The sequence below is a fragment of the Octopus sinensis genome, linkage group LG3, assembly GCF_006345805.1.
Source record: "Octopus sinensis linkage group LG3, ASM634580v1, whole genome shotgun sequence".
In the NCBI taxonomy this organism is placed as follows: Eukaryota; Metazoa; Mollusca; class Cephalopoda; order Octopoda; family Octopodidae; genus Octopus; species Octopus sinensis.
In genome coordinates, this window is record NC_042999.1 from 69,871,007 (window position 1) to 69,894,840 (window position 23,834).

At 37.5% G+C, this 23,834-nt stretch overlaps 1 protein-coding gene across 1 annotated transcript in view; it reads right to left on the bottom strand.

Annotated features, from left to right (window-relative positions):
* The window catches only part of LOC115209609 (fibrillin-1-like), a 289,329-nt gene that overhangs the window by 66,964 nt on the left and 198,531 nt on the right, over window positions 1-23,834 (bottom strand). Inside the window, exon 16 of the mRNA XM_029778049.2 lies at window positions 12,844-12,986. Coding sequence (XP_029633909.2) covers window positions 12,844-12,986 — 143 coding nt within the window. The remainder of the gene's footprint in view (window positions 1-12,843; window positions 12,987-23,834) is intronic.

Here is a 23,834-nt window from a genome sequence, read left to right on the forward strand (position 1 = left end):
CACTCATGGTTATCTTTGCCAATGAATCATCAAAGATTGAGACGGACGAACTTCATAAAATATCAAAATTATATTTTTATGAACACTTATGTACGGCTGTATTGAGATATAAAGCTCGACGATATTGCTGGATTTATATTCGCCATCCTATTTGTAATTGGATTTCTTCGGAAAACACAAAATTTTTGAAGGGAAATGATTAGTCGATACAATCTCACTCAGTACATGACTGGTATTTTACTTTATCGTATCTCAGGGAATGGAAAGCAAAAATTGACCCCGATGGGATTAGCACTTCGAACGTAAAAAACTGGAAGAAATACCTATTTCTTTACCGCCCACAAGGGGCTACACACAGAGGGGACAAACAAGGACAGACAAACGTAACTGTTACTTATTTAATCGACCCCGAAAGGATGAAAGGTAAAGTCGACCTCGGCGGAATTTGAACTCAGAACGTAGCGGCAGACGAAATACCTATTTCTTTATTACCCACAAGGGGCTAAACACAGAGGGGACAAACAAAGGTATTAAGTCGATTACATCGACCCCAGTGCGTAACTGGTACTTAATTTATCGACCCCGAAAGGATGAAAGGCAAAGTCGAACTCGGCGGAATTTGAACTCAACGTAACGTAAACGAAATACCGTTAAGCATTTCGCCCGAAGCTCTAATGGTTTTGCTAATAAACCGCCGACTTCAGAATTAAAAAAAAACAACAATTGGATGTTACAATACGCTATTCGGGGTTTAACCAAATAAGATTTTTTTTTTCCTGTTGGAGGCTTTGTTATTATCTTTAACTAAGTAAGAGATGTGAAACAGTAACAACCAGAAATTAAACTTGTTTCATATCTTGTTTACCAAAAGTTCACACTTCAACAGTGTGCATCACTGTAATATATTTATTTCTTCTGATTGTCTATATTTGATTCCACAAACGCTTCAAAGTTATTTTAGTGTATATACTCTTGGAAATAAAAGAGCCACTTATGTTGTTGTTTCAACGCTTCACTGATTGCTGCTGTGATTAGAAAAACAAGATTCCCAAAGCAGTGTAGAACCGCATTATCTCTGTAACATGTCAGCATCGGCTAAAACCGGATGCTGTCAGAATTTAAAATTGAACATAAAATGTATATTTCATTTAACCGCCAGTGCCTCTCACCTTGCACGTCTACACTCGCCACAGTACTGTATGAAATGTCTTTTTCGTTGGCCTCCCAGAAGTAAACAAAGTTCTGTATCGCAATTCCCCAGGGTTTTAATGTTTAATCTACAACAGCTTGGTTTCTGCCTCGTTGATGCTTGCTATGATAAAATAGAAACTTTTTGGAGGTTTGGTGGTTTCATTTGCGAATTTCAAATGCCGTTTGTGAAAAATGCCGCCAGCTTTATGGCTGGTTTCAAGAATGAACTTCTTGTAGTAAATTTTGTGAACAATAGGGTCATTAATTGGAAGAAAAAAGAATAAAAAGAAATGACTATCAACAAACACACACGCACAAACTAAAAGTGTATGTACACGACTGAGCCGAAGTAGTATTCAAATATAGATTAATAATAATAATAATGTTTTCTACTGGAGGCACAAGGACTCATATTTGTGAGGAAGGGACTGGTCGACCCTAGTGTTTCACTGGTACTTAATTTATCGACCCCGAAAGAATAAAAGGCGAAGTCGACCTCGGTGGAATTTTTAACTCAGAACGTAGCGACGGACGAAATACCGCTAAGCATTTCGTCCAGCGTGCTAACGATTCTACCAGCTCACCGCCTTAATAATAATAATAATAATAATAATAATAATAATAATAATAATCCTTTCTACTAAAGGCACAAGGTCTGAAAATTTGCGGGGAGAGGACTAGTCGATTACAGCGACCCCAGTATTTCACTGGTACTTAATTTATCGGCCCCCGAAAGAATGAAGTCAACTTCACCAGAATTTGAACTCAAAACGTAAAGAGCCGAAACAAATACCACGAAACATTTTTTTCCGATACTCTAACGATTCTGCCAATTTGTCATCCTTAATGATGATTGATTTTGATCGATTCAATTATATCGCTTTCAGTAATTGACTGGTGCTTTATTTTATCAACTCTGAAAGGTAAAATTGAGCTCTTTGGAATATGAACTCAGAACGTAAAGAATCAGAAAGTAATGCCTCAAGGCAGTTTGTTCAACGCTCATATGATGCTGCCAATTCAATAATAATGATTATTTTTAAAATGGGCAAATGATTAGGAATTAGGAAGCAAAGCTGACAGTACCGCATTTTAGAATTTATTTAACGCACCTCAGTCTGATTTATAGCATATTTTACAATGACGAGACACAAAACCTTAACTTCATTTGTAGGAAGAGGCTACGCAGTTTTTTCTTCCTAACATACGTGGTCTTCATGCCTTGTGAAATAAACCGACATTCGTATTTAATGGCAATCGGATCAGGAACATCGCACTCAGAGTCATTGAGATATAAAAGCCATTACGCCGCAACAAGGACTGAACCTTGAGGTGATTTACATTTCTGACTAAACCATAAAAAGAGGGAAAAAAAACTTCAGTTAACAATTTACTTATAAGCTATTAGAGGGTTAAGTCTAGAGAAATACGTCAACGATTCTGTTAAGAGACACACTTACTAACAAAATATTTTATCTATGTCTAGTACGATCGATCCTTCGTCAGTTAGTTTCATATCTTATACACTCCCACCTCGGTAACAATAAATAAATCTTTGTTTTTCTATTTATTCCATTTTTTGGAATCGCTAAAACTTAGACTTCTTCAAAACTAGAACTAAGGATTCGTTAATGCGATTGGTAACAAGTCTTATCTGAACTGAAAGGAAATCCTTAACAATTCTGCTAGTGTTAGTCATTGCTTTGTGTGCTGAAACCAAAAATAAGTGAAATAGTAGTACCTTTACTCAGTTCTTCAATTGTCAGAAAAGCAACGAGAACACATTATCTTAACGGACCATTATGAAAGGCGCCAGCATGTTAAACATATTTCTCTGTAGAAATTCATACAGTCAAACAGCATAAAAGTTCCTATTTTAATTGATACCTTCCAACAGACGAAAAACTAATTACCATATATTTTCATACGTAGAACAGGAAATGTCTAAATATCAAATCATTTTGCAGAAAAGATTTACTAAGAAAATTGTTCTTGACTTACTATTGAATGAAATATTCTCTGATCTTTATTGTCATTCTTTTACTGGTTTCAGGTATTGAACTAGGGCCATGCTGGGGCACTGTATTCAAGAATTTCAGTCATTCATATCTACTTCGGGATATATTTCAGTCTGGTATTTATTTTGTCGCTATCCATTAGGTCAAAGTGTTAACCCTTTCGTTACCAACCCGGCTGAAACCAGCTCTGGCTCTGGATACAAATGCCTTGTTTTCATAAGTTTCGAATTAAAATCTTCCACCAAACCTTAGTCACAATTTATATTCCTAACACTAGCTTAATGATAACCAAGTTATTTTACTAAATTATTTGTTATATTTAAAATAATTGAAAGAAACACAGAGCATCTCAACAGAAATATGGTAACAAAAGGCTCATCAACTAATAGTATTCTTTTCAGTGCATTTGTTATTTTAAGGAACAGTGAGCGATGTTATGTCTAGACATTGTAGTAACTATGCAAGGTTGTTGTTATTATTTATCCCTAAAACATTTAGTGTTGGAAGTATCAAAAATCTAGTTAGAAATAATTATGCTGGGAGCAAAAGGTAACACTAATCAATTGACTAATACTTTAATCATTTCGGCAAGTATTGTAGACAGCTCCAGTTACATTTTGGCGTGGCATAGACTTCACCGTACTTGCCAGAAAAGAGATGAGAGAATCCTTGCGTAGAGCATTTTGGGCAAGTATCTTTTACCTTGGCCTCGGTTTGACCCAAGCCTAGTGAATAAAATAAGATAGACCGAAGCTTTATAAAAGCATATCTGATAGACTGTTCATGTAATTCAAAAGGTTGGCATTGTTTGACACTGTCACGCTGGTTCTGTTGGAAGATTACTTAAAGAGTCCAAATAAGTGTCTTAATATTTACTCATTTATTCATTTACTTGTTTCAGTCATTTGACTGTGGCCATATTGGAGCACCGCCGTTAGTCGAGCAAATCGACACCAGGACATTCTTTGTAAGCCTAGTACTTATTCTATCGGTCTCTTTGGCCGAACCACTAAGTTACAGGGACGTAAACACACCAGCATCGGTTGTCAAGCGATGTCGGGGGGAACAAACACAGACATACAAACATGTACTCACACACACACACACACACACATATATATATATATATATATACGACGGGCTTCTTTCAGTTTCCGTCTACCAAATCCACTCACAAGGCTTTGGTCGGACCGAGGCTATAGTAGAAGACACTTGCCCAAGGTGCCACGCAGTGGGACTGAACCCGGAACCATGTGGTTGGTAAGCAAGCTATTTTTATTTTTTTTTTAAGGACTTGTAATTGACTAGATCTGAGAACGGTGTTTCCAACTGAAGTAATTACACCGAAAGAGTCATTTTAGCCATTTCAACATGCGCGCGCGCACACACACACACCTTAAATTCACTTCTCATTTAGTTTTGTGGTGGGTGTCTACATTTTCGTTGCACTAATCACATCTGTGACAACGACCTAGTCGCAATACTACGATGAAAATTTTGACACCCCAAGAAAACGCAATTCAAAGTAGCCCTTCCACGATACAGTTGCTACTTTCTTCTTTGGGCCAAAATGCTAACAAATGTTTTTTAATCACGCGATCACGTGACCGACCAGGCTATCAGATGTTGCTACACATCGCTGGTCACAATGCGCTTCGTATTGTTTCATCCTTCAAATGACGAGCAGGCCAACAGAAGAAAGAGTGAGAGAAAGTTGCGGCGAAAGAGTACAGCAGGGATCGCCACCACCACCTGCCGGAGTCTCGTGGAGCTTTAGGTGTATTCGCTCAATAAACACTCACAACGCCCGGTCTGTGAATCGACACCGCGAGTCCGCTGCCCTAATCCCTGGGCCATTGCGCCTCCACATGTTTGTTAATATTACTTCAGAATAGAAGGCAGCGAGCTGGCAGAATTGTTAATACGTTAGGCAAAATGCTGAGCGGCATTTCGCCTGTCTTTACCTTCTGAGTTCAAATTCCTCCAAGATCGAATTTGCCTTTCATGATCGATAAAATAAGTACCAGTTGGTGTAATCAACTTACCCCACCTCCGAAATTACTGGACTTGTGCTAAAATTTGAAACCAATATTACTTCTGAGGAGTGTCGGATCTACAGTAGAGATTTTTTTTTAAAACTCCAGATCATCATCAGAGCAGTAGACTTATAATCAAATGTGTGATGGTTCCGGCCACGACCATTCATACCATTTAGACATTTCAAATGTCTTCCAGTTCTTGAAGACAGGAAGTTTAAATTTGAGAAGTTAGCTGCCGTTTCTAGCATGTTATGTAACTGTGTAGAGCAGTCGTGAACAAACTACGGCTCGCAAAACTTCTGAATGACAGGCCAACGAAAAATGACCTTAAATGCTTTTAGTAGCACAGCTCACCTAATGACGAGACGTCTCAGGCATCCCGCACTCGAAAAAGATAGTCCATACCTGAGAGGTTAGTTCGCTTTGGTATGGTACCTAGTTTGAAGTCAGTTCTGATCGAGCAGACATATAATCATAGTCATTTCAGCCGTAACTATTCTATCTTTTAGCATGTCTAGGACTACAGTATTGAATGTGTCGTCCCTTCGTTTTTATATGATAGGATGTGATGTAAGTGAATTTGGAGGCGCTTTTGTTTTTTTTTTGCTGGTTTAGTAACCGCACAGAGGCTACCATATTGCATTGTTTTGGTGGAGGTAGGAAACAGAAAATGAGATACTCAAGTCTTTTTCACAGATATTATAGGTTGTGTGAAGTAGTTACGACAAAATGAAAAGAAAACCTGACCAGAACTTTCTCTGAAAGGAAGAAGATCGATAAGAAATCTGTGTAATCAAGAATTCTATAAAGATCACGAAGTGCATAGCTACGACAAATTACTAAAGAAGTCTACTTGAGATATCCACTGTCATCTCAGTGTGGACTCTTCGAATACTGTTTCTACCACAGACTCGGACTGAACTAAACCTTGTGAGTGAAATTAGATACGGAAGCTGTGTGGAAACATATGGTATGGACTCAATCTATAATTCAAAGAGCTAGATTTTGTTTATTTTTCAGTCAGGAGAGAAGGTAGGGCTTTCAAGACTGGTGAGATGAAAGGCGAGAAGTATCATCAATCCGAAAGCCTGACCTAAACTCTTACAGCAGAGTGGACAAAGGACACCAAAGGAGAGAAGTATCATCAATCCAGAAGCCTAACCTAAACTCTTGCAGCAGAGTGAGGAATGGACACCAAAGGTGTCGCGGAATGGTATTAAAATGGGATGGATTAAGTCTACCACCCAAGTTTACCACCGTGGGATTTGAATTGAGAATGCAAAGCAAGGAGAAAATGCCGGAAGGTATCTCATCTGACGTTCTTACAGTCCCACCAGTCCAATATATTGGATTGGTACTTTTAGTTTCGATTTCGAAGGGATGGGAAACAAAGTTGACCAAGGTGAGATTTGAACTCAGAACGCAGAGTCGAAGCAAACAACGGAAAGCATTGTACTCGACGCTCTTACGACTGCTAATTCGCAGTCATACACTGTGTTTGAACTTCGATCATGAATATTCAGCCACTAATTTTGGCAGAATGCCAACCATTTTGAATGGAGTCGGCATTAACTCCACTAATCGACTGGTTCGTATTTTATCGATCCCGAAAGGCTGACAAGCAAAGTTGTTCTCAGCAGAATTTGAACTCATAACGTAATCAGCCGAAAGAAACACTGCTAAGCCTTTTGTCCAACACCTCAATGATTCTTATTTCTTTATTGCCCACAAGGATGAAAGGCAAAGTCGATCTCGGCGGAATTTGAACTCAAAACGTAACAGCTGACGAAATACCTATTTCTTTACTACCCACAAGGGGCTAAACACAGAGAGGACAAACAAGGATAGACAAACGGATTAAGTCGATTACATCGACCCCAGTGCGTAACTGGTACTTTATTTATCGACCCCGAAAGGATGAAAGGCAAAGTCGACCACGGCGGAATTTGAACTCAGAATGTAGCGACAGACGAAATACCGCTAAGCATTTCCCCAGGCGTGCCGACGATTCTGCCAGGTCGCCGCCTTAGCCACTTACATACATTATGATATAATGGCTGCGTAGTTCCGTTTATGGATCAGCTGGAATACTCGCCGCCGTAAGCTGCGAAGGCGTACCATATAGGTAACTTATACAATAGCCAAGTTTAGACATTCATAAGATGCCACAGGTGCTAGACTTCACAATCACTAACTATATCTTTCATTACAAAACCACATGTATAGCATTGCCAAAACGGCATTGTAAACACTTGAATTTCTTACAACTCATTTTTCCCGGATGTCAGTCTATAAAAGCTGTATAGCTGAACCTCACCCACGTTAACCTCAGAAATTTGGGAGGTCAACATGAATGATACCCAACAAGAACATTTGAGCTTCTACGACTAGTACTAACTAATTCCCGTAACTTCACCCAATGATCCCAACTCCTCAACGAGAATCTGCTGAGAATAATTTATAGCTTAAACATAAGGTCACAAAATTGGTGGTGCGATATAATCGATTACAATCGCCAGCTCCAAAGGGAATAAATGCGAAGTCAACAATGACAGGATTAAAAGTCAGAACGTAAAGAAACATTATTAAATACTGTGAGGCATTTAATCTTCCTCTCTTCAGATTTTAGCTACTCATCGCCTTTTTTTTAAAAACCAACAAAGACGATTTTCTAACATTAGCATTAGACTATATTTGGAGGAAGAATGTAGTCGATTAAGATAATGGTATTTATGTTACTGATTATCATAACGAGAAAAGACAAATTAATGTCCGCGGAATTTGAATTCAAAAAATTACTCTGCCACTCACTGCCTTTCTAAGACATTGTAGCGAGACTCGAAACCGAGTCGTCGAATAACGAAGTTAAAGTCATGACATAACAACGGCTTTTTCATGTTATTGGCCAATCAGCAGCCAGACATCATGCGGTAAATCACTATATCCTTCAGGAACTTTACCCCTACAAGGGTTATATAAAGGCTACTTTTAACGCCGATTTTCAGAGTACGTGGTAACCTGCTGCGCGCGCACTCTCTCTCTCTCTCTCTCTCTCTCTCTCTCTCTTCCTCGTCTTTATAATAGTCGTGTACACGACTTTCTGCTCAGCTAGGATATGTTGATTTAGCGGGCCGAAATGAATCTACCGCGTCTTGACAAGCCTCAATGCAGAGCTTTTGTTATCAACTAATTATGAATGCTACAGAACCATTCCTTCAGCTGTGTTGAGTTGATGTCGAAACTTTATAATTCATTACCAACTTAAAAAATTACTCGTGTAGTGAAATAAAATTTACTTGTATATGTTCGTTTGGTGTTATACCATTCACAGGTAGCCTCACGCGCATATAACCAACAAGCTACACCATCAATAAATGAAAAAGAACATGGTTCTCGTAAAATTAACACCAATCTTATTCTTTTTGACTTTAAATATGTTTTATGATGTAGTTTAGTGTCTGACAATTGTTACTTTATTAACAGAAGTATATTATTTCTCTCAGATGATAAGTACACATAAATACATATTTATAAATGAACATATAATCGCTTGGGGTGCTTGCGTGACAAGGTTCACTTCTAATGTTTTCTTGAAGCCAAAAAAGATTCCTATGCACGGTCTGCTAGAAATAGCAGCGAGATCATTAAAATCACATTCTACTATCTTTTATTTGTTTCAGTTATTAGACTGCGGTCATGCGGGGTACCTCCTTAAGGGGTTTAGCTCAACAAATCGACCTCAGTACATTTTTAAAGTCTGGTATTTATTCTACCGGTTTCTTCTTGCTAAACCGTTAATTTACGGTAACGTAAACAAACCAGCACTGGCTGTCAAGCTATGATTAGGGTCAAATACATACGCACACATAATGAAGATGCTGGCTAATGTAATCCTGAATATATAAAAAAAAAGGCGAGATGATCATGTTTAGAACGCCTTTGATCATAGGCTTGTTCAGAGTGAATCTAGGGATAAAGTACGACGTCAATAATAAAACCATTTTTGTTTATAATTAAGTCTATACAGGGGCACTACAATGAAGGACTTGGTAAATTCAGATCGACCCCAATACACACACACACCGCAATGTAAGAGCTGTAAAGTATACCAAAATATATTCTATATAGTGCAAGCATTATCTGATACGTTGGGTAGAAATGGCATGTGTTTATTACATCAGAAGTTGACATTCCGCTTTGAGTTTTGTTCTATGGTGGACCGATTTACGACAGCTATGAACAACCCAGCCTCAGCCAAGTTGATATAAATACACGCATATATACGGTTGACCGCCAAGTTTTGATATAAATGCACGCATATACACGGTTTAGTATAAGGAAGAAAGGTAGTGCTTTCCTAGGCAGCGTTTGTGGCTGAGTAGGGGAAGTAGTCCTCAGACTGGATACTGCGCAATTTTCTGTAATTATTTTTAAAAGAAGTCACCCAATTCAAAATTATCTTGATGTAATAAATTAAATGTTCCTTATTCATTTACAAAATACAGCAACAGAGTCTCTGGTTTGGTGTTTAGTAATTTCCTGGTTGATGAAGCTTAGAGATACACCATAAGATAATTCTAAATGAATGTCTTAGCACAAAGTAAGAAATTGTGTTTATAAAAACGTTTTTAACTGCCAGTTTTTTTTTTAACTGTCAACATTGATAAAATATTATGCCTGACAATATCAAATACAGCCCTTACGTTGCTGTCGTTGTTCCACCCAAGGTCAATGTCGATTTATTGGGCCTATGATCGAAGACGTTCCAACAGTGACCATCCAACGAATCTAGCATTATTTTGTTCTTTTCTATCTTCTCTTTTAATGAAATTTGGTTGTGATACAAGGACTATTTGGTAGCTTGTTCTTGTTAATTAACCCTTAAGTCAGCTCTGAGCAGTGCTGGATTAGTCATTAAGTAAAACAAGCATGTGCTTCGGGCATCAAAGAAAAATGGTAAATAGTTTACGGCACAAAAGAAATCACTTTAAACTTGCCAAAATAATATTTGAAGTGATCAGAAATATAATTTTGAATTATTCATGGTGTCATGAGAATCTGATCAAAGATTTTGCAGTTAAAAAAGAGAAAAACTTTTCAAATATAAATGAATTGGAAGTATACGAACATTATTTTCTATCTCACTAAGTTTTGTTTCATTTTGAAAAATAAATTCTTTTATGGTTTATTATTGTTTAAATTTTGAATTATATACGGGTGTCAAAATCTTTTAAGTGCTTAAGGCCTCTATCGGTCTTTATCCGGCCCTAGCTACAGCATTCTAACCGAAACTATCTCATCTTTTTATATATGTAGTACTGCATTGCCCAATGTGAAACTAGGATGATTTGTTTTCTATTTTGAACTGATTGAGAAGCCCTCTATATTAGAACTTCCTAGTGAGTTTGTATGGCCCCTATATAATAAATAAAGTATCTGTTTTCTAAAATATTTTAACATTTCTTGCATGACTAGTCTTATCAGTTGAATCCGTCTCTATTTTTCTGTTACTTAAATCATTTACTTTCATAAACCATCGAGGAAACTCTGCATGGTAAAGCATCTTGCTAAAAATAGCAGCCAAATTACCCTTAATAAGCCCGGATGTATTGGATAATGCAGATATATATCTGCAGTAAAAACATGGGGTAGTCACAGCTGGAGCGTCTTTTGTCATGAGACTTGGCCGATTACAACTGACTATGGCAAAGCAAAAACAACTATCTCTTTTAAATTTGGGCATATTCCAACGTAAATTCAACCTACCTGTTAATACACTGTCTCTAATCCTCTAGGGATTGATAAGATAGTAATTATTATCCAATTAGTAATAATTGATTTGGCCAGGTATGAGCTATGTTCCAGCATATGTGCCAGATTTCGACCAACAAGCAACAGCACTGTACATAAGACTTTAAAATGCAAGAGCTCTGCCAAAAGTTCTGTATAGCAGTGAAACATGGAAAATGACTGTAAAAGTTGCCAAAAATCTAATGACATTCAAAATTACGTCAAGGTTTCGTTTAGCGGGTTATATTTTGCGCCTGCTAGCAGCTCGGTGTACAAAAATTGCAAGGAGATGAAAACAGGAAAAGGGGCCGATCCTAGAACATTTGGCACTGAAAATTCCAGGAAACCCTCAAATATACAAGGACAAGTTGGATAAAAGTGGACAGAACTGCGGCAGATTTACAATAATGTAAGATCTAAGACTAAACACTAATATTAGAGTGGATATAATCGATAGTGCTTCCTCTGGAAGCATACGGCTTATGTAAGAAATCAATACTACTAGGAATTTTATAACGGCGCAGAGGAAGCATCTAGGACAGAATATCTCCAGAGCAATTAATCGAAGTTAGACTGATTGGCAGAATCATTAGAGAGACTGGAAAATGCCTAAGTTTGTTATGGCCATTAGGATTATTGAGCTTAAATCATTCCGGAGTCATCTTTCATCTTTTCAAGAATCGATAAAATACATTATAGTCAAGTACTGGATATCCATTTAACGGTCTTGTGTCAATGTTAGAAATCAAAACTTGTAATCAGAATGGGAGAAATTCAGCACACAAGAACGGTAGAAAGAAAATTGGACCATGACTCGGGAGTCTTTGCATCAAACTAACAGCAGTCTAATACGTAAAAAGGCTTCTTAAACAAAACAAATCTGCAGGGTTTAGAAACACCGAGATACTTTATATACTCGTAAGTCATACCATTTTGTGCTTGACTTTAACTGAAAAGACTTAATTATATATATTCATGCGAATAGGGATTCTTTTCTTATTGACAAGGACGAAAAGCAATACGAATCTGTGAAGGGAATAAGTTGAATAAAATGTTGGCCTCAGTGCGATTTGAACTCAGCACGCATAGAACCTGAACGAATAGCACAATGTAGTGTATCAAATGCTCTAAAATCTCTGCGAGATATTGCAAAACCTACATTGCACAGAGTAGAATTCCACTCCGTCAGGAACATCTGGGAAATTGTCACTGACATTCAAATCTCCAAACGTGAAACTAATTCCACATAAGTATACGCTCATATAACTGAGTGATATGTACAAAGTACCGCTGTTACTAGGAGAATTTTGCTTCTCTCTCCCCAACAGTATCTTTTTGGAATCATTTAAATGTCACAATATTTCATTTTCCTTGCCTAAAAACACCGAATCAGAAGGAAACACTATTTCTTAAGTAAGAGGTAGGGATTGTAGAAGTGAGCGAAATTTCCGTATGACAAATTAACCGGTTTTAGTGTTACTTCATTTTACAAACATAGTTAATGCCTCGAATAAAGGCACGGACATCATAGCTTCTATTATAAACATTTACCTATGTATTAGTCAGGAAGCTTCTAAATGGTTGCGCAACCTGTAAGATATAGCAATTAAATCTCATGTCAAGCAACACGGCTTTAAAAATGAAGCAAACGCTGATGTATTCCTAGATAAACTAATCCCGAAAGCAAGACGTGTGAAGGTGCAGAGAGCCTTTGATCATGAACATCAATTACGACTACTGCACTATTATTGACCGATTTTATATTTGTGGGGGAAAAAAGATATAATTAGATATAAATAACTCACCCCTGATCGTAAAATCCGATTACTGATATATTCATACTGTTTGTGCGTTTTATCGGCGTATTCTGAGATATAATATAACGGTTTGTAGTCGAAAGTACCAGCTTCTTCTCGTAACTCGATATCTAGCAAAAACGTCATTGCCTCTGAAAAGAAATGAAAGAAGTAATAAAATCTAAAATGCAATGCTATGTTCACTTTTATTTTAATTGTATTTTGAGGGTTTGAGATTGACATTATTAATGTATCCTTGTAATAATTGCAAGTTTAATAGATGCAGGAAACTCATGAATAGAGTGTGGAATGATCAGCCGATCTCTAATAAGGTATTTATAAAGAATGAAACTTTTCAAATATTTTTTAACCATAAAGAAAACAAAAAACAAACCAACAAAAAAGAACTCAAGATGCTTGCTCGATCTGGTAAAAAGGGCAGCGAAACTCCATCTAAACACACTGTACTGTTATAGAAAAAGGAAAGACGAATCATAACTCTGCAGATCTTGACATAAATACAGATGTGATAGTCGCGACTTGAACGCGTTTGATGATGTATTTTAATTCAGGATTGAACTGGGGTTAAACTACAATAACTTGAGCAGGGATTAAATTCAAGAGGACGATAATCTGGAGACGAAAAGCTGTGCTTAGTCTGAGTGACATGATATGAGTGATGACAAGAGGAGTGACGAATGAGTCGGGAGAACCTGAACGGTGGTAAAGAGTCAGATTGAGCTAATATATCAATAAAACTAAAGGATAATGAAAACTAGGAGGACCTTAGAATTTGAAATGGGTTGGAATCTATGCAATTTATACGCTTTTCTTTCCATTTTTCTTTAACTTTGGTCTTCATTCGTTACAAAAGAGGCACACTCACTGAATTCCAAATAGATACCCGGATTCAAACGTTGAGGATAAGTAATGTCGGTTATAATTATCTACCCCATTTAGTACTAATATTCAGCCGGTTCTTATTTTATCGATTCCGGATTGCTGAAAGGCAAATTCGATCTCGGCAAGATTTGAACTTAGAACGTAAAGTATGTAACCGAATATCGCAAGCCAATATTTCGACGCTCTTACGATTCTACCAATCCGCATTAATATTGATTTCTTTCATTGACACAAACCATAATATCTTGGATATAGATATACTCTATTAGATCGATCGACTCGAGTGCTTGAAAAGTACTTTATCTTTTTTTGCGTTGTTTTAGACTTAAGTCGTTCGTGATCGTACTCATTCAGCAATTTTTCCAAAAATACAACCTCTAAGACAACATTATTTGCAATAAGTCCTTCCTTTTAAAGACAGTAGGCTTTAAATCGAAGTAGATTTAGCTCCTATTTCTTGTAGGTCAAGTGCCCGTAAAGTGATCACTTTGTTGGCTTGACTAAATATATCTGCACTGTACTACCAACAAATCGATCAATTACGTCAACTCGGCGAGCTGGCAGAAACGTTAACACGCCGGGTGAAATGCTTAGCGGTATTTCGTCTGCCGTTACGTTCTAAGTTCAAATTCCACCGAGGTCGACTTTGCCTTTCATCCTTTCGGGGTCGATTGAATAAGTACCAGTTACGCACTGCGGTCGATATAATCGACTTAATCCGTTTGTCTGTCCTTGTTTCTCCTCTCTGTGTTTAGCCCCTTGTGGGTAATAAAGAAATAGGTATTTCGTCTGCCGCTACGTTCTGAGTTCAAATTCCGCCGATGTCGACTTTGCCTTTTATCCTTTCGGCGTCGATAAATTAATTACCAATTGCGTTCTGGGGTTGATCTAATCGACTGGACCCCTCCCCAAAATTTCGGGCCTTGTGCCTAGAGTAGAAAGGATTATATCAATTATATGTGCAAGTAGTATTTCAAAATATTTGTACTACTTTTATTGTATGTGGTTGGTGTTCGACTGCATTTGTTCTATCACTTCGGCATATGTGGCCAGTATTTAAAGTAACCTGTACTACTATCATATCTACATATGCAGTCGTGATTTTAATCTATTTTATACTTAGGCGAAAACATGGCTGTGTGGTTAAGAAGCTTGCTTTGCAACTGCGCAGTTTAGCGTTCAGTCCTACTGTGCGATACCTTGAGTAAGTGTCTTCTGCCATAGGCCTGAACCGACCAATGCGTTGCGAGTGAATTTGATAGACGAAAACTGTTTGGAAGCCGTCGTGTGAGTCCCCTCACACCGCTTGACAACCTATATTGGTTTGCTTATGTCCCAGCAAATTAGTTTATCGGTCTCTTTTGTCAAACCCCTAAGTTTTCAGACATGAAAATAAAAGGTACTAGTGTCAATTTGTTCGACTATGCCTTTGAAGGTAGAGTCCAAAATGGCCACAGTGCAACGACTGAAACAAGATAAAAGATTACTACTATTATATCTACATATGTAGTCAGTATTTGAATGTTAAATTACACACCTAAATATTGTTGTAACCACTAAAATTGAAAAGAAATTGCTATCTAACTATAAACGAGGTGGGGGGGGGTGCGCATTGCTCAGTGTTTAGAGCATCGGGCTAACAATCATGATGTAGTGAGTTCGATTCCCGGACCGGGCTGCGTGTGGTTTTCTTGAGCAAGACACTTTATTTCAAGTTGTTCCAGTTCACTCAGCTGTAGAAATGAGTTGTGACGTAACTGGTGCCAAGCTGTATCGGCATTTGCCTTTCCATTGGATAACATCGGTGGCGTGGAGAGGGAGGCTGGTATGCATGGGTGACTGGTTTTCCATACACAACCTTGTCCGGACTTGTGCCTTGGAGGGTGACTTTCATAACGGAAGAGGATCTTTTTCGGGAGGTGGGGTCTGAAAAGTTCCTGGCTTTGGATAAAAGAAAATACAGGAGGACCAGTTAATTATGATTTTATCTAACTTATTCCCCTCTCAAATTCACGCACTGATCGCAACGATCCTTCAGTTTTTTCTAAGTCCTGCAAAAGAAATTGGAAGGTTGGGCCTTTAACCAGGCCTTTCGCGATACCCTTAAAGCCAGAAACTTTTCAGCACTCCCTCGTATATGAATTCAGTTTTGTACAAAGCGTAGCTAGAGCATAAAGGGTCTACCACATACTCAGTGTTGCAATGTGATTTGTGGGGTCGGCCACGTCCCTCACTCCATTTTTGTTAATTCATCCACTTTTATATTCATTTTTAATTATGTATAGGCTTCATCTTATTGTGTCATTCGTTCCCCGACCCATTGTCTGTCCTTGTATCGTCCCCTCTTTATTCGTCCTTTTTGGATAATCAGGGAGTTTTGTACAAGGCGTAAGTCGCCTACGTATGAAAAATAACACAAAAAATAAGGAGTAATATTTAATATACAAATAATAAAAAGGAAATGCAAAATTTCGGGGGGAAATGCATATTTGAAGTTTGTTTAATAATCATTGATGACGCGTATAAAAATTTTGATATTGAATAGATTCTAAAAATTCAAAGATGAAACAGAATTAGAAATACCAAATGTATCTGAAAAAAAAAAACTATTTACAAAATAGTTATGAAACAGAAAAGTAAATCTCCTTTTCACAGGTACAAGAATAAGACATGCCCACCAATTGAAACGATTCCTACCCCAATTTTTCCAACAGGATATGGAGTCTGAGACGTTCAGCTTCTATACACACTTGTACATAGCCTTAATGATTCTTCCATCATGACACTTGAAAGCAATGTAAAATATTTTCTTCCGCTGTGGAGGTCGAATGAGGCTGAGACATATCTAAGTTGTCTTCTGTGCTTACCGAACTTGTTAAAATAAAATTAGTCGTTGAGTTAATGTTATTTTTTCCTCATCACTTATTTAATGTTATGAGCATAGCCAATACATATGTTAACCCTAAAATTTTATTTTGCCTGCAGGTGGCTCTTTCTGAATAACAGAGGTCAACACACACAAAAAAATTTCTGTTGTTAAAACATTTGAACCCGGACTAGGTGTTTTTTGACACACAATTCGTAAATGACTTCCATTTGATACCATTACATCAAGATTTTGAGATATTGGATCCACAGAATTTCCTTGAATTTTCGATAAAACAGCTTATGAGGAACAAGACAACATACAAACATACATAGAAATTGGGTTCTCTTCGAAACCAGAATTGTTTTTTTAAAATTCTTTTGGAAAACTAGTAAAAAAATCTTAAAATTTCTACAGACAAATTACATTATTATTTATGCCTAATTTCCCATGAATTTGCGTTTGGCTGATTTTCTTGAGAGCTGAACCTCAGGAAGATCACGAACCAAGTTCCATCAACAGTCTGCCATCGTATCCAAGTTACATCTACCTTGATACCTTTGTTCAATTGATTTTATGCCCTGATCGAAACATTCACCCTGCCATCATTTGTATCACCAAGATTTCCAGGGAATTTATCAAGTTGACTGTGGAGGTAGTGCATTTTTCTGCTCATATTTGCTCCCAACTTTTGAAAGTTCCCCGGCATGTTGATGACTATTTCGGCATAGCTGGCTGCTTTCTTGTTGCACAGAAAGTTATTTACAAATACTACAAATGAACTCCATGCCGTTGCTCCAATGCAATTCACTGAGTTTACAAAGCTCTCATTTTTCATAAATTTTCTGATTTGAGGCCTTTCAAATACTTCAACTTTTATCTTTTCACTGTACAGACCAGGAATTGTGCTGCAGATATAACGAAAGTATGATCCATCTTTATACTGAGATTTAACAAATTGCTTCATAATGCCAAGTTTGATATGAAGTAGAGGTGAGATGATTTTCCGGTTCAACAAAAGCCTCTTTAATCACATAAGACACTGCGATCATTCTTGATGCTACAATCATTCTTTAATCACCCCAATTTTTCCCTTGCTCAATTATTCTGCATCATGAAAAGCGTAGGTATTTGGTGTACCCACTTTGTTGCCCCAGGAGAAAATTGACCATCTTATAGTCCACGCATAACACCCATTGATGATTGGTGGTTCTGGCTATCTTGCTAGATGTGATGGTAAGAAATGGATACAATTTTGCATTCAGCATATTAAAGCGCCTTCAAATCAAATAAAAACGTCCCAACAACAAAATACCGTTGGGTTGTGTAATTAATCACTGTGATTTATATTGTTTTGAAATATTCACACCTATATGACAGTACTCAGAGTGAAATCAATACCTCCTACAAACAAAGCAGTTAAGCGCTTAAACATTTTACTATTTATTTGGCTAATTGCAGAAACGATTAAGCGATGTAAAAAGTATATATATATATATATATATATATATATATATATACATACACACACACACACACACATCTCTTTACACTCAGTTCAATTACTAATTACTGCTGACATTGACTATCTTTCCTCGGTCGACAAAATGAGCACCAGTCAAATACTAGTCTGACATAATCCGTTTCTGCTATAAATTATGTGGCCCTTTGTGCCTTTGTAAAAAAATATTTATATTTATTTGTCTATTGACACGTTAAGTAAATAACAGGAGGAAACTATCAACGTGTTGGGCGTGAAAGGTAAAACAAGAACTTCTTGAAGTCTGGATATAAATAAACAATGTCAATCCCACAATGAAAAAAAACAAGTAAGCGATTCTATCAGACGAGGCTGACAAAACGGTGTTAAACGAAAGAATATTGGCAACTGCTTATTTCTCTTCAGATATTAATTTCGTTGCTGACTTCTGTTTTCTGTATTTCCTTATGAAAACACAGCGAGTGTGAGATATCGGGTATAAAAAATATGCATCATTAAAAAGATACGAAGTATTTATAATAGAGGTTTATGAAGCAGGAGATAAATAAAAGTGTCAATTTACACAATACAGATCATGAGCACACAATTGACCGATATCGTGATATTAGAGACATATACTAATAAATAACGTAGATATGCCATCCGTATGAAAAGAAAGAAATACAATGGTTAAATTAGCGTAGAAATATTTAATAGAAGTAATAAAATACCAACTAGAAATAAATGCTGATGAGAAAAATACTATCAGCTTATGTTTTAACGTCGGCAAGTTAATAGGTAAATCTGGACATATTTTTTTCTAATTAGAATGAACTCCGCTGCAGGCACCCAGTAACCAGACGGTGTTTAATCGAACATCGGAATTGAATCAATTACCCAAGAGCTCAGTCAAAATAAATAATGCTTCAGAAGCTTAAACCGGTTTAACAACTTTGTTAATCAGCTGCCTGGACTGGAGCTGTATTTTATGGAGCCCGAAAAGTTGAAAAGAAACATTGACTTTTGCAGGATTTGAACTCAGAGTGTAGAAAGGCAAAAAACAAATATGGCAAGACTGTTTTCTTTTTTACACTCTGACGACTCTGCTAATTCACTGCTTGCAATACAAAGCTTTCAATGTCGAAGGTGTTGAAATCATGTACAGAACATGTTAAATATTTTGCAGATGACATTTGCATCAAAATTACCACACTGCCACGAAGAGGGCAAAAGAGTCACTGTATAACGACATACAACATACTTATTGAAATAAGAAAACAGAATCATGCATGCATATAAATTATAAATAGATTCGTGCGAACAAAATGGCGCCTTGCCTGTAGAATCGTTACTAAATATACTCAGACCATCTTTATACAAAAACAACACATGGAAAATACATTAAGACTGTTTGTTATGCGAATACTTTTTTCTACCAATCATCACAGTTATTTTTCTCTATTTTGTTTTTCTTGTAGCTTCTCACAAAGAAAACGCAAAACATCAACTAATGAACACACTGTTTAACGAGAGAAGTTTCTAGGTGGTCGCGTCTTCGAGATCCATGAAAATCTAGTAATAGGCTTGGGTTAAGTGTGAAGTATTAGCCATAGTTGAAATGGTAATTGACCCAGGTAATTTGCGAAATGTAGGTCCTATTTTAAGCTGTTCATTAAATATTTTCGTAAGCAGTGCCAAATATGTATGATTTTTGCATGGAATACAGGTATATGAATATATATGTAGGGTACATACTCAGGGTAACAGAACAAAAACTATTTTTGGTACATATTTATCAAAGGATATTCCTTTTGCTTCTAATAAGGGGATAAAGCCTCCTCAAAGTAGTAAACCCAAGCCAACTGATTCATCTCCCTCCTTTCTATTCTAAGGGAGGATAGGGCTTGCGAGCTAGAAATAATGTTTATCTGTGCCTGAAATCAGTCTTTCGTCTTGAAAAATGACACATGGCATAATGTTGGTCGGGATACACGATGCTTGAAGAGAAAATGATGGCTTGAACAACTTATTTCATCGGAGAGGTCTTGGAAAAATAACAACTAATCTTATCTTTTACTTGTTTCAGAGTCATTGGACTGCAGACATGCTGGGGTACCATTTTGATGGGATTTGCTGCCAGTACTTTTGTCGTTATTTTTTTGCTAAATTAAGGGGGCGCAAACAAGCCAACAATCAAATGGCAGAGGGAGAAATAGAAACAAATACTATATATATATATATATTATATATATATATATATATATATATATATATAATATATATATGTGTGTGTGTATACAACTGTCTTCTTTACAGTTTCCCTCTACCGAATTTTCTTACAATGTATTAGTTGGCCCTAACGTTGTGGTAGAAAGCACTTGCCCAAGGTGCAGCGCAGTGGGAATGAACCCGAAAACACACGGTCGCAACGCGAACTTCTTAACCACAGAGCCACACCTTCCTCAGTGAGTATGATCTAGTGAGGAAACTTCCAAACCGCCATTTCACTTTTTAACAACCTGCAGCCAAAGGACCTTCCGAAGGGTACGCCTAACGAAAAATTAGCTTAAGGTCTTTCTTTTTAATAGTACAGCCTACCTGGTGATATACCATATCTCATGCAGCCTGCTCCTCGAAAAAAGGCTGATCGCTTTACCAGCTAGAAGTAACAAACTCATTCATATTATATCCCATCGTCTTAAGAAATGTAGCCCATTAAGAATATTCACAATCTTATTTATAATTTTTAATAAGTACTTGCATGCTACTTTCTCTCGACAACATGGAGACAAGGAATAGTAAGCGATCTCTGAATATTACTAAAGAGGAAACTAGTTACATCAATCTGTATTTCGTGCCGCTGGAAACAGAGCCTATTTTACGGAGAGACTAAATATTTGTTTATTAAACATATAGATATAACTACATACACATAAGTATTTATATATGTTGTACTGGTAGTTTATATCTATTATTGGATTCCTTTTGGTGTTTGGACGATTTGAAAGTGAGACAAAGAATGAATAAAGCTCTGTACAAAGACGAGAATACTTGATACAGCCACGAAATAATCCTTTCTACTATAGGCACAAGGCCTGAATTTTGGGGAAGGGCTAGTCGATTACATCCACCCGCAGTAAGTGATTATTTCATTTTATCGACACCGAAAGGATGAAAAGCAGTCAACTTCTGCAGGATTTGAACTGAGAACGTAAAGAGCTGGAAGAAAGTGCTAACAATTCTGCCAGCTCAATAATAAGTTATGAGTCATGAGAGCAACGGATGAAGTTACATTCAAGGACGCAGAAATGGTTATGGGGGAAAATAACAGGCCTGATAAACAGTATACAAAAAAAAAAATGAAATGAGACGTCCCGATAAGGAGTGAGGGTCACCATTGATCTTAGAAGATTATCAGGATTACGAACAGTAAATATTCTCGTCTAGTTGTGTTTCACCGCATGTAATGGCCTGCTGAAAGTAGGCCCATTCAATTGTCATTCTTATTACTACGATCTTTCGGAAAATTTGCCGGTGAGCAGCACTACCTTCTCTCTCTTCATCTTAACTCTCAAATTAAACTCAAAAAAGTAAATTGGCGAAAGAGGAAGGTGTCTATCTTCAGTCTTTTCTATTTTGTCTGCTATACAACCTACTTCACCATAGTCAAAGAAAACTGCTTGCTTTTCCTGACCAAAAAAATCTTACAAGTAACATTAAAAGCGATATTAGCTGTTTGAAAAAATCTACAAGTCAACGATACTCAGACATTGAAAGAGTGCGTGCAGAACAGTTTTGTTGATCTGCCCGCATCTCAGAGAGAGCCGACTGACCACATTACCATATATGTGGAACTTATTTCGAACTGGCAATGCCCTCAGGCAACAGTTCCAGAACAGCGATTTCTGCAGGTTATCCATAGTCCTGCGATGATGAAAGTCCTCCAGAATAGGCTGTTCAGTTGACGTTACCCAACACCCACTCTCTCTGAAAGAGTTGTCACTCTTGCCTGCCATTAACTCTCTGTTGAATATAAGGGATGCATATCACTGACAACACTCCAAATCTCATTGACGGAGGACGCAAGAAATGTTAAAGACAAGCTGCGAGAAAAACATATCACAAACGGCACCCATACCAGCTCACGGTTCAGAAATATGTGGGTGTAGAGATATCATTGCAAGCCTTTGCATTATTCCCACGGCATATCGAGGCCTACGCGCTGAACGTTGGTTTTAGTAACTGGTGGCCCTTCTGATAGGAGGAACGGGTTTCCTCTCACAAGACGCAAAAGATCAGGCGCTCCAAATTAGCTACGGTAATACTAGCTTCCTCTCTGATAATTTCTTGGTAAAACTGGTCACTTTAATCGTAACCTTCTCTTAGTTCTTAGCTATCAAACGATGTGGTTTAAACCAGACCCAGAGCACTTTTACTAGGCAATCACTAAATTACACAATCAACATCTAACATTACCCACAAACAATTAAAAGTGTTGCTGGAAAGGCACATACTTGTCTGGTATTGAATATCACGCGCCCATTGTATACCATCAAAGATTTAATCGTGGCATTATTTCCACGTCGAATCTTTTCTATCTAGGTAACGAATGAATTTCACATCGTCGTGTTTAAGAGTACACACCATAGATCTTCCTGTCTCTTAAGCCATCGGTTCCGCTTTGTTGGTCAGTTTGTTTTCCCCTCTCCTGCTTCAGTCTAAAATTTGTTTTTCTCAAGCTAAAAAGCACACTCTCCTTCTTTATCATGCAACAACCCACCCTCTTTATCTTCGAGTTGACCATTCTACTGGCCAGATTTTTTTTTTATCTCCTGGTTCGTCTAAAACTATTTTACCTCGAGGTTGAAAAGCATATTAGCTTTCCCCCTTATTGAGTGATACCTATCTCTATCCCTGTCAGAAGTGCGGGCTTATGCGGAACACCTGTTGTTCAGGATACAAGAAGAGTACGACTGTCGTCTGAGTCAATTCTAAAAGTGATAGCAATTGCGAAAGAGGTGACATGGAAGACAAGAGCGAAAGGATTAGCGACAGGCAGCTTGCTCTCTAGCCTCGAGCTGGTGAGGTTTTTCACCTTTCACCTGAAAAGTGGGGCTGGAGAAGAGATGTTTGTCAGAGAATGTTCAAAGAAAGATATGCGCGTGTAGCATGAGTGTTGTGTATGAGAAAAACACCTCGTGAGCATGTCATAACTCGTACCGAAAGGTGTTGACAGTAGAGCAGGGCTCGTGGGGGCGGAGCTTTAAATTGTTCCCCTGCCCCATTTTTATGTTTGTAAGTTTGTATTGTAATTTGTATCATCATCAAATTTATCAGTTTATTTCCGTATTAATTTTTAACCATCATATTTGTGTCTGACCCCAATCAGGCTGTTCTGTCCCCTCTATGTTACCCCCCACCCCACCCCGCCGTGGGCAATAAAGAAATAACTTATCTCTCTCCCTCTGTATCAACTTACCTAGGAGTTCTTATTTCTTTATATTTACTTTTCTGCTGCTTTCTCCGTCTATCGTTTTCATTGATTGACTATCTGGTTGTTTTTTTTTGTATTTACGCACCTCCTGTTCAATGCTGGCTTCCATTTATCTTTCTATCCTATCTTTTTAGTTATACACCCTTATTTATATTTATATTTCCATCTATTCCCCTCTCCGTTTCAGATCTACCTTCTCTGGTTTACCTCCGCAATAATCGGCCTCGTTCTTACTGTCTTTTTCTCGATCCATCTGT